Source organism: Anser cygnoides, chromosome 2, assembly GCF_040182565.1.
Source record: "Anser cygnoides isolate HZ-2024a breed goose chromosome 2, Taihu_goose_T2T_genome, whole genome shotgun sequence".
Classification (NCBI taxonomy): Eukaryota; Metazoa; Chordata; class Aves; order Anseriformes; family Anatidae; genus Anser; species Anser cygnoides.
The window spans coordinates 163,228,640-163,245,070 of NC_089874.1; the positions used below are offsets into that span (position 1 = coordinate 163,228,640).

The 16,431-nt window shown below is 64.7% G+C and overlaps 1 protein-coding gene across 11 annotated transcripts in view; it reads right to left on the reverse strand.

Moving 5' to 3' along the window:
* Positions 1 to 869: 869 nt before the first annotated feature.
* The window catches only part of MROH1 (maestro heat like repeat family member 1), a 48,921-nt gene continuing 33,359 nt past the window's right edge, over positions 870 to 16,431 (reverse strand). For 10 of the 11 annotated variants that reach the window (XM_066990879.1, XM_066990884.1, XM_066990883.1 and 7 more), the window contains 9 exons: positions 11,418 to 11,555; positions 9,480 to 9,594; positions 7,460 to 7,606; positions 5,581 to 5,769; positions 4,798 to 4,950; positions 4,537 to 4,671; positions 4,182 to 4,284; positions 3,147 to 3,212; positions 870 to 1,451 (listed from right to left, as the gene is read on the reverse strand). In XM_066990879.1, the coding sequence (XP_066846980.1) occupies positions 1,366 to 1,451; positions 3,147 to 3,212; positions 4,182 to 4,284; positions 4,537 to 4,671; positions 4,798 to 4,950; positions 5,581 to 5,769; positions 7,460 to 7,606; positions 9,480 to 9,594; positions 11,418 to 11,555 (1,132 nt within the window). In that variant the 3' untranslated portion in view covers positions 870 to 1,365. Of the gene's footprint in view, positions 1,452 to 3,146; positions 3,213 to 4,181; positions 4,285 to 4,536; positions 4,672 to 4,797; positions 4,951 to 5,580; positions 5,770 to 7,459; positions 7,607 to 9,479; positions 9,595 to 11,417; positions 11,556 to 11,843; positions 12,179 to 16,431 lie in introns of those variants that run through there. The other variant, XM_066990887.1, reaches the window with a different exon arrangement.

Below are 16,431 nucleotides of genomic sequence, written 5' to 3' on the forward strand. Positions count from 1 at the left end.
CCCCCCCCCCCCCCCCCCAGGGAGCCCCAGCACTGCAGCCATCCCTGAGCACAAAGTTGGTGCTTTTGGGGTGCTGTTGCTGCCACCTCGTCCCATCCCAGGGGCCTGGGTGTCTCAGCGTGGCTGGAGCCACCACACACCCGTGTCTGGGCGAGGGCAGAGCCCCGCAGCCCCTGCTCCTTCTCCTGGGCTGCCCCCAGGCACAGCACAGCCCCTGCAAGGGGACCCCCCCCCCCCCAATGTCTCCCCTGCCACAGCCAGAGCCAAGCAAGGCAGGGCTGGGACTAGAGCAGGAACAAGTGGAAAAAGGATGGGCCCCTGTCCCCCGAAAAGGCTGGCACAGCCTCTCCATGCAAAGCCCAAGGGGAAGAGGAGGCGAAGAGGGGGCTCAGGAAGGGGGGGGGGGGGGGGCAGGCGGGCCAGGGAAAGGTGCCATCACATGCACACACGCAGCAAACACCTAAGTGCTGCTGAGCCCTGCCAGGCCCAGAGTACGCAGAAAGGGCCCCACACACAAGGCCCAGGCAGGCTCTACCCCAACCCTGCCGTGCAGGGCCCGAAGCACCGCTGCCTCTCTCCCAGCAGCCCTTCCTAGCCCTGGCTTGTTCACTCTGAGCCCTACTGACAGCAGGGCTCACACTGGTGCTGACAGCCCTGCTGGGCACACAGCGCAAGTGGCACTTCTGGGTGCTCGGGGGAAGGCTGCCACGGGGACAGGGCTCGAGCACACTCTGTAAGGCGTTATCCACGGGGCTCCGACCCAGACCCCAGCCCTCCGATCTCATTAACGGCCCCACAAACGAACCAGGCAGCAGCAGGGGGCAGCTGGACCAACCTTCACCCCGCAACGACTCCCACAGCACCGGGCCTTGAGGAGCGAAGAGCTTTATTTAAAAATAAGTTTATGTACACGAGTGTTGAGAGGACAGTGACATTCATCGACCGGGGCCCCGGGGGCCCTGCGTACAGCATCGGGGAGCAGCAGGGAGGGACGAGGGGGAGGCAGCGGAGGGCTCGGGCTCTGTCCTGGCTGCGCAGAAGCTGCAGGGGGAGCCGGGGAGGCTGGGGGACGCTGCCTGCCTGCGGCCCCTTCCCTCCGGGAGCTGCCACCCAGGGCCCCTGCCCCGGAGCCTCGTCCCTCGTGTCCTTTGGGTGCTGCGGGGCCACGGCTGAGCCAGGCCCTGAGGGGGAGTGGTGGAGGCACTGGGCCAGGCGGGCTCCCGGGGGCTGCGGAGAGCGGAGGAAGACGATGGAGCTGCCGCGAAGGAGGGCGAGCAGGGCCCCGGGCGCGTGCTCGATGCGGGAAGACGTGGCAGTGCCCGTGGCGAGGAGCGCGCCCAACTATTGCTGCGGTGGAGCCGGGGCTCACAGGATCCTGACGAGGCGGCCCAGCGTCTCTGCCACCTTCATGCGGACGGCGGGGACGGGGTCCTTCAGGAGCAGGTTGAGGGCTGGAAGGAGCAGAGCACGGACATGCCGGGGGCTGCGGGGGCACAGCCGCTCACCCCGGCCCCAGGCTGGGACCGTGCCTGGGGCGAAGCCACAGCCTGGCTTTCCTCCAGGGCACAGGGAGGGTGAAATCCTGCTCAGGCCCCAGAGCTGCCTCTGGGGCTCCCCACCAGCCCCTTCCCCAGCTCACACATGCCTGGGGAAGCAGAGGCACCCTAAATCCTCTTGGGACCCCCTCCAGGAGCCCACAGCACTGAGACCTGGCCCTGCCCTGGGGCGCGGGGTCAGGGCTCGACCCGGGGGCCCCTCCTGCAGCACCCCGGGGAGGGGAAGGGCCCCAGCACGGGGGTCTGGGGCTGGAGCCAGGTGCCGAGCCTCCGCGGGTCCGCGCGGCTGTGCAGACGCTCGCCGGGCCAAGCCTCCCCTATCAGCACGATTTCCTAATGCCTGGAACAGCTCCCGGTAGTAAGAAAACAATCCAGGTAGTTTTTCCTAGCAGTAAAAGTATAATAATATTTTTCCAGTAGCTTGTTTACCCGGCGCAGGAGAGCCCTCGCCTCCCTCCAAATCCCCCCGCTCCCGCGGCGAGCGAGGCTCCCCTGATTTATGTGCCAGCTCGCTTCCTGCTCGCGGCATCCTCCTGCCTCGCCGGCCCGGCCGCGGGGGTGCCCCGGGGCGGGCTGTAAATCTGAGAGCCCGAAGCCCTCCCCGGACCCCGCTCGACTAATCCACTCAATACGGGAAGCTCGCGCAACCCAAGCCAGGCCTGCTCACTCCAGCTATTACTCACACACACGCAGATTATCTTTCACTTGTTTCAAACAGACAGGCCTCTTTCTTCTGGAAGGGCTCAGGGAGCCAACGGAAAGATAGTTTTTCCTTTTTTAGTGTTTTTTAAGCTCTCTTGGAACAATCCAAAAGTTTCCATGCATTACTATATACTATGAGGTCACTAGTGACAGGGAAAAAATCCCTGAAATCCAGGAAAATTACTTAACTCTGCTCCAAAATGCCACCAGCTTCAATTTGACTTTTTATTAGCCCTTCGTAACGAGCCTCAGCTCTGCCTTTTAACAGTTAACACATTGCAAACAAACGCTGCAAGTCCCCTCCTGCTTACGCTAAGCCGCTGCAAATGCCACGCGAGCCGCAGGCGGTGCCCGGGGCCGGTGCCCGGCCAGCACCGGGGCCGTGCTGTGGGGTCAGGGCTCAGGGGCTGCAGCCTCGGCCCCGGGACCCACTCACCCCGCGGCCCGCAGCCTGCTCCTGCTGCAGCATCCCCGTGCCAACAGCTTGGCCTGTGGCAGCGCCTTCACTTGCCAGCCCCGGTCCCCTGTGCCTGCAGGTGCTGGGCTCATCCTGGCCGCAGCTCCGTTCCTGTGCCCCCACGAGTCCCCCTGCACACCCAGGGATGCGCCCAGGCACTGGCTGCAGGCAGTGCTGGATCCCAGCCCATCTGGGAGGGAGCAGGGTCCCACCGCAACCCCGTCCCTCTGTGACGGCCTCAAGGCCCCGAGCTGCTGTTCCCAGGGATCCCACTGTGCTGCCCATGCCACGGCCCCGTCACCCAAGAGTGGAGCAGGAGCCTGGGGCACGGCGCGGCCCCACGCTGGGGACCCCGAACTCATGGGGCTGGGCTCCGGCTCCAAGCCCCAGCCCCTGCTCCCCGGCAGTGCAAGCCGCGGGCACCGACTCACCCGAGATGAGCTGGTCCAGGTCCACTTGCTGGCAGTGGTCTTCGTCCACGTGCAGCACGAGGAAGCCTGAGGAAGAAGCTCAGTGTCAGGGCTTGGTCTGGACCCCGCTGGGAACCCCCAGGACCGATGAAGGAGGTCACAGAGGCTCGCAGGGCGCCGGGTCACTCGTCCCTGCTGTCCGCACGTTGTGCAGTCAGGCACAGCCAGCAACAAGGGCTCATGGGGGCCACATATCCGTTGTGCGCACACCGCCCCAGCTAACATGTGCCCTAAGGAGGCTCCCACCAGCACCTCTGCCTCCTGCAGCTCCCGTAGCTCACTTAAATCATTTCTGGGCACGTCTGCCTGCAGCGCAGCCGAGGTCTCCACTGAAAGCAGCACAACCTCACACCACTTGCGGTATTACATGGGTAAGAGCAAGGCTGGCTGCTACCCATATCCTCAAAAAGGAGTTGAGAGCTCCAGAGAGAGATGTGAAGCCTCGGGAGCAGCCCCAGATGTCCCTCGGTGCTGGGATGCATCCACAGCTCCCGCTTTACCAGGGGCAGCACCAAAACCAGGGTCGGGGCACGGAGCAGCACTGCTGGATGACTCCTGCTTGAACCACCTGCCCTGTTACACGGCTCAGCCGCAACCACAGAACTGCTCCGAGCTGACAGCACGGGGCTGAGGCAGCACTTCTGGCCGATAAAGCAGTGACACGCACTGCTCACCTCACCGTAACCTCATCCGCATGCTGCAAGCTGAGTCTGGAAATCTTTACAATGATGGGATGAGCTGGTCTAGGTCCAGCACAGGTCTGTGCAGCCCTCAGGCAGGCCACTGCTGCTGCAGGACGGGGTCTGCTCAGGAGCTGCCTCCGGTGTGTGCTCACCCAACCCACGGTGTGCCCTGGCCACGGGCTTTCACGGCAGATGCTGCGCACCCTGCGGAGCGGCCACCGAACGCCTCCCCAGGACACCCCCAACGGCCACGTCCAGCCTTTAGGAAGAGGAGACCCACGCTGCACCCAAGAGGCTTGGGAGCAGGACTTACCAATGAACATAGGCGCAGCTGCTCTGATGTCCACCCAGTTGCTCTTGAAGTAGAACAGGTTGGTTAAAATCAGGCGATTCAGCATCTCCGGGTAGCTCTGCATCTGGGGGAGAAGCGGCAGGAGAGGAGTCACGCAGGGCACGAGGCCGGCTGCCTGCAGCACTGGCACCATCTCCTGGAAGCCCAGAGGTGCTGGGTAGGCTGAGCATCACCCAGGACACTGGGCTGGGAGGGGGAACGTCCCCGTAAGGACACAGGGGCACCGGGCAGGACCCCGAGGATCCCACTCGGCAGCCCCAGCACGAGCCCCACGGGCAGCACCGGCGCCGGCCCCGCGGGCTCTGGCTGCGCTCACCAGGTGCTTGCAGACGTTGTTCATGAACTCCCCGTAGTGCAGGCTCCTGTCCTCCCGCAGGTGGTTCAGGAACATGTCGCAGAGCCCCTCGCAGCCCATGTTGGGGCCGCACATGCGCAGAGCAAACTTGCAGGCCTGCGGCACAGAGAGGGGGAGGCTGCAGGGTGTGCCGGGGGGCTCAGCGCCTCGTGGCCTCCCCAGGCTGGTACCCCACGCTGGGGGGGCTCCCTGGTGCCCGCTGGCGGGCAGTGGGGCACTCACCTTGACAACCTCAGGCTTGGGGTCCTGGAGGTGCAGCAGCAGCGTTACCAGCCCGTTCAGGATCTGCTCGAAGAAAGCCTCGCAGTCGTCTTCGCTGAACTTGGTCAGGTTGCCGAAGAGCACGATGGACGACTGGCGGAGGCCGGGCTGCTCCTGCAGGCAGGGGACGAGCAGGGCTCAGGGAACTCCATTGGGGTGTGAACTCACCCCTTCCCTCTGACTCCCCAACGGCACAGCCCCCGGCCCCTATATCCCCAATTCCAACCACTGCCTGCAGCGGAGCCCCACAGCAGGGGACACCCGGGGGGCACTGAGCCCACTCAGGGATGGGGTCTCCGTGCCACTTCCAGCTCTGCCTGCCTGGGGGGGTGCACAGCCAGGACAGGGGCTGGGTAATGCCTGGCTGCGGTTTTGCTCAGGCTGGGGAGAGCCACAGGAGCCCCTGCAGCCGGAGTGCGGTGCTGCAGGGGCTGGGGTGCTCCCCGAGGGTGGCACCGGAGCAGCAGGGGGCAGGATCCTGCACTCGGCTTGCTCCGTGCCGTGGCGGAGCTGGCGGTGATGCTGGAGGGGTTTGGGGGACGCAGAGACCACTGAGAGCAGCGGAACATTGCAGGACAGATGCCTGCAGAGACCTGGCCCCCTCCCTGTCCCCCAGCACCCACGGAGCACAGCCTGGACCCTGCTGCCCACTGGGGAACCCATCTGTCAAGCGGGCCCTGGCTCATCGGACAAGCTGCTTTAGACATGACAAAGGCACAAGCTCTGTCCCCCAGGCTCCCTTACGCTGTCGAAGAAGGGTCGGATCCTGATGGCGATGTGGAGGAGCATGGACTGGATGTCTCTCTCCTCCAAGTGATCCAGGAGCTTGGAGAGACTGGACATGGCCTCGAGCGCAACCAGGTTGTGGGGGTCGTCTTTGTCGTCCATGCCGTTGACCATGGACGCCAGCAGCTTGGCCCCGTGCTTCCGTACCTGCAAGGGCAGCGATGAGAGGAGCGTTTGCTGTGGGGCAGCCTGGCAGGGACCCGGCCCTGCTCGGCCATCCCCAGGGGCCAGGACGGGCTCTGTCATGCCTAGGTTGTGCCATGGCACCAGCTCCAGGCGGGGGACCCGGCCTGCTAACTCAGGGTCATTTCTTAAAGCAGGACGAGCCAAGTGCAGTGTTCCCAGAAGTCAGTGACCTGATCACTGCACGGTGCCCTGCAGCGAGCTCCTGCCTCACCCTTGCTTCCAGAGAGAAGGAGCTGGAATTAAATTAAATTACAGCTGCTGAGCGCAATGCATCTTCGGCACAGGCCAGTCACTGCACGCGGCAACTGCTCACCGCAGGCACCGCTTCTCCTCCCGCTGGAGCGATCGGCGCAGCATTTCGCTGCGTAATTAGAGCCGGTGCACAAGGAGCAAAGGGGAAAATTAAGTTTGCACAAGCCACATCAAGTCTGCCATCGCTTAATTCTGAGCGCTCGGCTTTGCAAATCAGGCCGTGCCGTCCAGTGCAGCTCACGGAGCACGGCTGGGAACGAACATCGCATCGCGAGCCTGCGCCACGGGGACGTGCGGGAAGGGACTGCCGTGCCCTGAGCCCACCAGCCACGCCAGGGCGGCGTTGCTCCAGGTCGCCCTAGCAGGTAAGGGAAGGAGCAACTGCAGCACTAACGTTAAACGCAGCCACCCTGCTCCCAGCTGATTGCAGATTCGGGAGGCACTGCCCTAGTGACACGGGGGCAGCTCTCCCGGCCCTGGCACGTGGGAAACCCAGATGCACTGAGCTCTGCTCCTGCTGGATGCAGCAGGGAAGCCAGCAACAGACCATCACTGCTCCTGCCCGCGTTGTATGAGGCTCTCTGCAGCCCTCACAGCAGCCTTCCTGCTTCCCCAGCTGCTGCCCACAGCAGCGCTGCGGCTCACGCAGAGCAGAGCATAGGGCGCTATCAGCAGCTCTGCCCAGGCTACGCCAGCAGAACGGTATTTTTAGCAGCTGCTTATATTTTAGTGGCAGCTCACAGTGGTGTATTTGTGTGCCCAGGGCTGGCCCGCCCACGACCCCTTCCCAGGGTTTGGCACAGCACGGAGCAGACGCCCGCCAAGCCCCATGCTGCTGCTGCTGGGACCAGGTAGGCAGAGCGTGGGCAGCCCGGTGCAGGACGCACTGCAGCAATCCCACGCCTGCGGGGCAGGAACGGGGTCAAGCAGCCACGTCCCAGACAAGGTTGAACCTGGAACCTCGTGGGACGGAGCCGTGACTGCAGGTCCCCAGCAAAAAGCAGTGGACACGGAGCATCCCGTCCCTGCACTCCAGCGGACGCGCCTCCGGCAGGAGCTGCCCCGACCGCAGCACTTCGGAGATCTGGAAAACTAATTCTGGCCTGCCTGAATCCCACCGTCGGGACAGGAGATAACTGTATTTAAGGATCCATTTATCAGCTGGTAAAGACACCAGAGCAGCAGGAAGCAGAAAGGGCAACGGGCCGACACGTCTCCCGCAGGCGCGATGCTGCTGCTGCTGCTGCTGCTGGGGGCGGCCCCACAGCACGACCCCTGCTCGGGCCAGCCGGTCCCCCCACGGCTCCTCCAAACCAGGCTTTTACAGACATCTCTCAGAGCAGCTGGGAGCCTGCCCCAGAAGGGCTCTCAGGCGGCGTGCCACGGAGTTTGCTCTCACCTTTTCTGGCGACCCCGAGGAGATGTTGCCCAGCCCCCGGAGAGCCAGCATCCGCACCAGCATGCAGGGGTCCTTCTGCCTCCCCGTCATGTTATCCATCACGGTCTCCAGCAGCATCAGGTCATTCACCACGTTGCTGTTAAGGAGCTGAAGCAGGAGAGAGCATCAGCAGTGACAGGACAGTAACCCCTCAAACCACAAGGGAGCTGATGCCTCTGATTCAGGTGCTCCTATCCCATTACTCTGGGAAAGAGCCCAAGGCAGACTTGGTTTGTCCCCAGTTCTCTCAGACCCTAACGCTACGCTCAGGTCATCCAGACGTACATCTGGGGCAGCCCTCACGCCCCTACACAGGTGCTCAGATCTGGGGAACCTGCAGTGATTTGTAACACGTAAGTCAAGGACCCCAGGGACGGATGACGCAGGACAGTCAGAAGGGACCCAACTGCGTCCCCCCGGAGCAGGACCGAGGTGCAAGACCACCTCCGGGGTGAGCTGAGGGCAGCGGGGAAGAGCTCGGGCTCCCTGCAGCGCCCGAGGGCTGAAGCACGTCCCACCAGGCTGAGCAGCAGCCGAGCAGCACGGCACCGGGAGCGTCCCCAGCGCCAGAGCTCCTGGCGAGCCGTGCCGAGCCCCGGGAGCGCTCAGAGGCATGGAGCTGGGGGGTGGTTCGGGACCCCCCGGCTGGATGGAGCCGATGGGGCTGCTCTCCCCCTGACCCCATCCCTGGGGCTGCAGGGAGAGGCTGCGTGGACATGGGCGGGCTCCAGGGAACAGCACGGGGCTCGTCCCCAGCGAGCCGGGGAGGCCGTTAACTGGGGAGGCCATTAATTGGGGAGGCCGTTAATTGCCTGCAGCGGCAGGGTCGGCGCCAGCCCAGCGCAGGAGGGGCAGGCCGGGGTTAACGACCTGCGAGGCGGCCGCGCTGCCTTTAGCAGGGGCTCCCGGGGGCTGCTCCAGCCTGGTGCTGGGCTTCAGCAACCTGCGGGGAGATGCTGGGAGCCCCGGGGACCCCAGGCGCAGCACCCGCAGCCTGACGTGGGGGAGCTGGTGGCTGCAAGCGAGGGGCTGCCAGCACCCCAGAGCCGCCCTCGGGGCTGGCACGGAGCCCCTCATCCAGCCCCTTAACCCAGGGCATCCCAGGGCAGCGCTCCGCACCTCTGCCCAGCGCCTGCGGAGAGGCTGAAGGCACAGAGGGCTGAAGGCACAGCGGCTGCAGCGTGCTGGCCCTGCGCTGCCCGGTGCCGCCAGTCCCCACTGCCACAGCCCCGTGGCCGTTCCCCTCCTTGCTTCCACTCTGTCATCTCCGTCACTGGCACGGCTGCGAGAAAAGGGACTGAGCTCTCACCTCATCAGTTTTGAGAGAGGGAGACACAGGCATTTGCTTCCTTCCCCTCCAGCTCCATGGTGAGGCAAAACTGCTATTTTAAACCCTTTAAGGATGCAGAGAGCCAACCACACTCCAAAGCTAAAGCAGATTCTGGGACGGGATCCAAGAGCAGGGCCGTCAGCTCCCCCAGCCAAACAGAAAATAAAAACAGTGCCTTAATCCCAGGCTGCTTAAGCAGCTGAGAATTTAAAAGGTGGTTTATAAGCAGGGATATAGTTCTGCATTGTTGGCATAAGGTGCTCCTTTATGTAACAAACACTCCTCGAGTGGCCCAGGGCTTTAAGGTGGTATGTACGCGCAGCTAGTGTTACCGTCTGCTGGCCGCGCTGCCCTGCGCCAGAGGAAAGGACTTGAGTCACCTCATTCCTTAAGGTGGTACGTAAGGAGGGAGTTATGGCTTGCTGGCTCACTGCAGTGATGCGTTAAGAGTTGGACTCCTGCACGCACTTCTCTGCCATCCCCTCTGCCAGAGGGTCGGGAAGCCGAGGAGGACAGCCCGCGGCTGCGCCGTGCCGCGAGCACGGAGGCACGGCCCCGCTGCAGGGCAACCCTCATCCCCGCTGCCTCCTGCCCGGAGCCGGGCACGGACGGGCAGACGGACAGACAGGAGCAGCCACCTCCCCTCCTCACCTCGGCGAAGAAGGCCGTGGTGGTGATCCTCTGGCTGTCGAACACGCTGCTCAGCGTCGGGACGAGGTTCTTCACGATCAGGGGCAGCCTGGGCCCGGCATGGCGTGCCATGGCGCTGCGGACAGAAGGGGCCACGTCACCCACACCGGGACGCTCTGCGGGGACGGGCTCAGCCCGCACAAACAACGGTGCAAAACTCGGCAGCGAGAGGAAGGGAACGCAGCGCTGGGAACAAACCAGCCCCCCAGATCTATAGCACCGGGGTCATCGGTGGCCAGGAACCGCGGGGTGCTCAGAGCAGGTTCCTGTGCCCACAGACCCAGGGACCCACGAGCAGAGCGTGGTGAAGCGCTGGCACCGAGCCCCGCACCATGGGGCGTCAGCAGCCGGGCAGCCACCACGTGCCCCTGCTAACAGCTCCTGCGGGGCCAGCAGGACGGGCAGCCAAAGCCCAGGGCAGCTCCGAGCCCTGCGGGCAGCTCCCCTCGCCCCAGCAGCGCCGCACAAGTGGGGACCAGCGGGGGGGGCCTGGCAGCCCTCGCCCTCTGTCTGCTGTCTGCATCCCCGTGCCCTGCGGCTCTGCGGCAGCAAACACAGCCAGGACAAACCCCTAATGGTTTCACATCCTCGTGTCCGTGCCCAGGGGCTGCTGGCAGGGTGACCCACGCTGCCCCCACTGAAACCCGGCCCTGCACCCATCCCTGCTCCGTCCCACCCCCGCGGGGCTGCTCACAAGGTAACTGACACGTTAACCCGAACCGCACCGGGCAGCGAAGCATCTCTTGCCCGCAGCTCGGCCCACGCTTTGCTCGGACAGGCACGGCACAGCCTGTCACCACCACCTCCCTCCTGCCACCGGCTGGCCTGGGGACAAGCCATGGGGGGGACCCAGCTCCACGTCCCCGTTGGGTCGGGCACCGCGGCCGCAGCGGCTGCTCCAGCAGACCTTGGCCAGGAGGGACGGGTTTTGTTTGGGATGAGACACACAAGCGTTCAGGAGGCTCAATAAAGCATTTTTGTGAACGCTGGAAAATCCCAAACCGGTCGTCTCCTCCTCAGCCGTCCAAGAGCTATTAACCGCGCTGGGTGGAGGGACAGCGGAGTCCCGAGCTGAACCAGGCCGCGCCGATCGGGACCGGGGCCGGGGCCGTCCCTGCGGGCGCTCCTGTGCCAGCACGGCCCCACTGCCCTCGGCACGGGGCCGCGCAGCAGCCACGGGAGGGCAGGCAGGGGACGTCCAGCCTGCAGCCAGCCGTCTGCAGGGGCTGGGTGCTGCTGCAGCACCTGGTGAACGACGTGGGCATTTCAGCAGCAGCAAAATAAAAAGAAAAAAAAATCCACCCAAGACCGTTCAGTATCCGTCACACCTTCGTTAGAAGGGCACAGCCTCGACAAGCTCATGAAAGCGGCCGAGACCAGCAGGGGTTTTGCTGATGAGCCCGACACGCTGCTGCACAGCCCCGGCCTCCTCCTGGCGAGCCGGGGCGATGGGCACCAGGCAGTGCGGGGTGGCAGGCACGTGGCAGCAGGACCCGTGGGATGCTCAGCCCAAAGGGAGCTGAGCCATCGGCTGCATCCAGCCTGACCGCGCTCCCGGCACCGCTGCTCAGCCCTTGGCGCCCGTCCACGCTCCCGCCCCCCCAGCAGCGAGTCCCGGGGCCGATCGCACCAGTAACGAGCACTTCCCCCCGCTTTGACCTCCAGGCGTCGGGCGAGACAGAGGCCGACAGTGAGTCACCCCCTGCCCAGGCTGCTTCCAGCGCGCGGGGCCTGGGCCCGGCCACCCCACCGGCGGTCCCACCCTGACCCCCGGGAACCCCTCGGGACCCTGCACGGGCTGCGAAGCATCGCAGCTGCCCCGGGACGCAGCACGCCCGGTCCCCGCGGCCACGCCACCACCGGTGCCGGAGGAGAAGCAGCGGGAGCGGCGCGTCTCACCCGGCCAGCACGGCGATGCCGTCGTGGTGCCTCTCTGGACTCGCCATCAGGTCCCAGCCGCCGGCGCTGCCCACAGCCCTGGTGACCGCCTCGCTGCCGCCCCGGGCCAGCATCACCTTCAGCGTCTCCACGGCGCAGCTGGGGAGAGAAGCACCGCGCCGTCACGCCGCGGCACGAGCCGCCCGCGGCCCAAGGGGCGAGCCCGGCACGCGGCAGCGCCGGGACAGGGGCTGGTGCGGAGGCACCCGAGGACTGGGCGAGCTTCAGCTGGAGCGAGACAAACCCATAACTCACTGCTACTTCCATTTGCACCGTGACATTTGCCATTAAAGTGATCCAAGACAATAGGCTGAAAAGTAAAGAAGTCCAGAACTACTTTAAGGAGGGTTTTTTTGCATTAATATTTTATAGGTAGGGATTATTTTGCTGCGAGCACAGAGCAACATATGGGAACCATACATTATCCTGTCAAAACAAAACAAATATAAGTAATGGATAAATCTTAGCCTTCAATATGAGCAAGAGGAATGTATTTACCACACACACGAAGAAAACATGATTTAGGAAGGGTGTCTCAACACAAAGGTCTTTCGGCTTACGACTCGGGCGCCTGCTAGTTTGGCTTCTGGAAGGAGCGGGCTGGGCTGCGGTGACGGGGGGCAGGGACGTGTAGGGACAGGGCTGCAGGGCACGGGCACCCCGGGGCTCTGCGGCAGGACACCCCGGCCTTCCTTAACGCGGGACGTGCAATCTCTGCTCTCCTGTGTCCGAAGTTGAGAATAATGATGGAAAATAAGCGCTCACCCACCGCATGCACGGAAAACACACCCCACCACAGCCAGACCTGGAGCGTTTGGTGGCTCTGTGCTGCATGTCTGCACCCTTCCCTGCAGCCAGGTCTGGGGTTCCCCGGGGACAAGCGCCTCGAGGATGCATTCGCCGAGCAGAGCGTCACCAAGGGCTAAAGCCGAGCATCTGCCCAGGACAACGCACCAGGAGCAGGAAAGGAGACAAGCAGGAGCACAGAGCAGGGTTGCTTTGCTCCTCGGCACAGGCACTTCCAGTGCTCAAAGCACGAGGACCCCTCCATCCGCAGCCACCCAGCACCCGCCACGAGCCCCAGCAGAAGCTGCCTGGCCCCACGCTGCCCTCAGGGCCCTGCACAGTGGCGCGGGCGATGCCCAAGCCTGATGTCTGCACCGCAGGACCCACCCGGGAGAACCCAGAGACAGGCGCCCACGGAGGAACATGCAGCTGGGTCCGGCAGGGATGGAAACGGAAAAGCAGGACCACCATCGCTTACTGAGCCAGCTCGCCCAGCTCTGTGCGAAGCCCTGCCTGTCCTTCCGTGAGCTCTGAGCATCCCTGCACCACGAAGGCTCCTGGACAACACGGAATTAACTACTAATTAAATAAAACCTTAGGCTGGAGTATCCCCCGCCATCTGTCCACACCAGCCTGCCGGTACGCAGAGGAGCCCTGCTTTCAGTGCCCGGGAGCCCAGCTACGCGGACCTCAGGGGCTTTCAGCCCGTGTTCAGGCAGAGCCAGCCCGACCTGCTGCCGCCTGCACAGCTCCTGCGGCGCCTCCCTGCTGCAGCCGAAACCCCAAAGCGACCTGCACGGGCCTCCAAGACACACACGGGCCTCCAGCAAGGTCCTTCCGCGGACGAGGCGGCAGCCCCTGATCCCAAAGAGCCCCCCCAGCAGCCTGGACTAAAACCCTGGCTGCTGCGCTGCACAGGAGCTGGTGCAGAGGGAAGGTCTCCTGACGTACCCCGAGACACTTGGAGCAGGAGAGCCCAACACCCGGCAGCTCCTCCAGCTGAGCACCCTGCTGCTCAGCCAGCGGCTGGGGACCACCAGCCACGGACCGCCACCACGGCTGGTGCCAAGGACCACCACCACCCCCCCAGACCACCACCACCCCCCACGATCGCAGCAGCACGGCCCTGCAGAGCAGGCTCGGCCCGGCAGAGGCTGCACGGGCTGCAGCGACAACCTGGTGCCGGTGTTCAGCAGGTCTGTGCCGGTACCTCTGCCCGGCCCCGTGCTCTCAGTGCCCCCAGGGCAGGCAGGAACCTTCCCCGAGCACCACCAGCATCCAGCACCCCTGGCCCCAACCAGCCTCCCCTCCTGCTGACAAGACCGACCCGATCCCCACGGCCCTATCCAGCAGGCCACGCCAGCAGGCCCTGCTACGCCCCCGGCCCGCTCCTGGGCCCTTGTCCTCGCTGTCGGCATCCCCCCGCCCCAGAGCCTCGCCTCCAGCTGTGGGACGAGGACCACCACCCTCCTGCAGCAGCCAGCAGGGCACCGTGGGGACCGCGCACGTTTCTGCACAGCAGGAAACCTGCACAAGCCTCAGCGCTTCGTGTGCGCGCAGGTGAAGCTGTGGCTTAGCCCAAGAAAGCCAGGGTGGGATTTTTCTTGCAGCACAAGAAAACAGCAGCAAGAAAGCCTCGGGCAGAGGACAGAGCCCAGCGAGGGCCGGGGACCTTCCCGCCAGCTCTGTGGCTACGGGTGAGGTCTGAGAGGCGAGGGCACGGCCCCAGCCCGGTGCTGGCTCTCGGGGGCCATCACCCAGCCAAGCCCCCACTCGCCTCGAGCCTGCCCACGAGCTCCTGGCTCGGCCTCACGGCACCGGGGGCTGGGAGCCCGGGGCCAGCGAGCCACCGCGGCGCGAGGCGGCTCCTGCGGGACAGACGGCCCGAGCGCTCGCTCGCAAGCTTTGCTTTTTCCACCGTGTCCTATAGACACTTCCTTCCTTTCCAACAAAAGCCTGTGTCTTCCAAACTCCTTTTCCTGCCAAGCTATCATATTCACCTTTACCATCTCTCTTTGGCATTTAAGTATCATGGAGACTCAGAACTCAAAACGCGGACAGGAAATTGCTTTGATATTGTAACCAGCTCCTGGGACGGGGCTGGAATTTCACATCTCGGCGTTTTTTTTCTGCGCGTTGGACAAAGCCTCTTCCCCCTCCATCCATCAGCAATGACTTCATGGACACGCGGCCCCAGCTACCTGCCTGCACCCACGCAGCAGCCGCGCGGCCCCGAGAGCAGCCTGCTGGCCCCTGCCCCCGGCCCCAGCCTCTTCTGCAAGGGGCCCGCGGCTGCCAGCACCCTCCTGCCCCCGGCAATGCCCCTGGGGAACAGGGGGCAGCCGGGGCAGCGCTGCTCTGCAGCAGCACCCGAGACTTGAGAAACGGCACCAGGACACCCAGCACGGGCACAGCTGTGCCAGCCCCGGCCGGGGAGCTGCAACGAGGGCCGTTTTCCTTCCCGAGGACAGACGCCGTGTGCCAGCAGCGTGGCGGCAGGGCACTGATGGAGCAGAGCGAGCGTCACCAGGACGCCCACGCTCAGACGAGCCCCGGCGATGGCAGCGGCCAGGACACCCCCGCAGCACCGGCCTCCCCGCAGCACCGGCCTCCCCGCTTCGCCCAGCAAGCCCTGGACCAAGCTGGCTGCCCCGCTCGGTGGTGAGATGGGGGAGGAAGAGGAGGGGAGGAGGAAGGAGGCTGCCTCCCCGCGGGCTGCAGGGACACGATGGGGCCTCTCCCCTCCCCGTGCCGGTGCTGCCTGCGACACGGGTACCCAGGAGCCGCTGACTCCCTCCCGTTTCCTTGCCAGCACATCAGCTTTTCTCACTGCAGGATCCAGGGGCTCCTGCACCCCAAAGGCTCGCTCTCGGGATCAGCGGAGTGCACGTGGACAGGAACTGAAGCCACGGCCGGGGGGCACGCGGGCTCGCCCAGCCCGAACGATGGAGGAGCGGCCGCAGCAATAGTTCAGCGTGTCCTGGTCTGCGTCCCGAGTGCTGCTTGTCGTCCAGACACTTCTGGAGGAAGAGCAGCAGTTCCTGGCTCCTACGCCTCCTTCCCTGGGAGGCAACCAGTTGCTTCAAGTTTCCTTAAGTCCTGCTCGCGGCTCTGGTGCGGGGTCTGGCTGGGATCTGCCCCTGCCTCTTTTCCAGGAGTCGTTAACGGGGAAGAGCGCGATGAGAACAGACAGTTCTGGACGCACAACCCAAAGCCACAGAGGAAGCAGGGGTGTCCGCCCCGGGTCCGGGGCTCTGCGTGAAGCCCCCCGCAGAAACGCCCCGAGGGGACAGGCCGAGTGCCACGGGTGCAGGGAGCTGCCAGCACCACGGGCACAGGAACGGCGGCGGGGCAAGCCGTGCTCCAGCCCGCTCCTCCGACACATCAGGTTCATTTAATTCTGTTCTAACATGTGGTCTAAATAAAATGCTAATCAGATAGCAGCCCTGCCATCCAGCATAACAACCTGTTTCCACTCATCACATCTCCGGGCTGGAAAAGTCCCCCTCTGAGCGAGCAGGAGCTTTCCGCGATGGAACCGGGGCCGCCACCGCGTGCCCAGCAGACGGAGGGTATTGCTCAGCACAGCCCACGCCGCCGCGCCCGGGGCGAGGAAGCGGCGGCTCTTCGCCGTTGGGACTTGACAAATGAACTGGCGAGTGATGCCAGAGCCCTTTTAACTCCCCGCCACTGTGTTTGGTGTCTCTGCGCGCTCCTCCAGGCTTTGTTTTTTTCCCCAAGGCTAATAATAGCCTGTAAGAAAACCAAGCCTGAAAACCAGGGCACAGCCTCCGCCCGCAGGGGAGCCTTCAGACACCGAGCCGACCGAGGGCCTCGCAGGCACGGCAGGCCTGGCCAGGCCGCAGCACCTCCTGCTGCCGCTGCCTCGCTCACGGCCTTCACCCCAGCACCTCCACAGACTTAATGTGCTTTAAAGCCAACGCAACACTCGTCAGCCGGACCCTTTGCAGCAGGATGAGGGCACCCAGGGCCACGATGCCGGGGCTGCCACGGCACACGAGCTGTCGGAGGCAGGGCCGAATGCTGAGGGCACCGGTGCTGCCTCGGGCACCAACCGCAGCGGCAGCCGGCACGGAGGGACACAGGGTGAGTGCCGGGGCGAGTGCCTGGCCCAGCCCCAGAGCCGCTGCACGAGGCCCCCCCAGGGGAGCGGCCGTGTGCGGCGCGA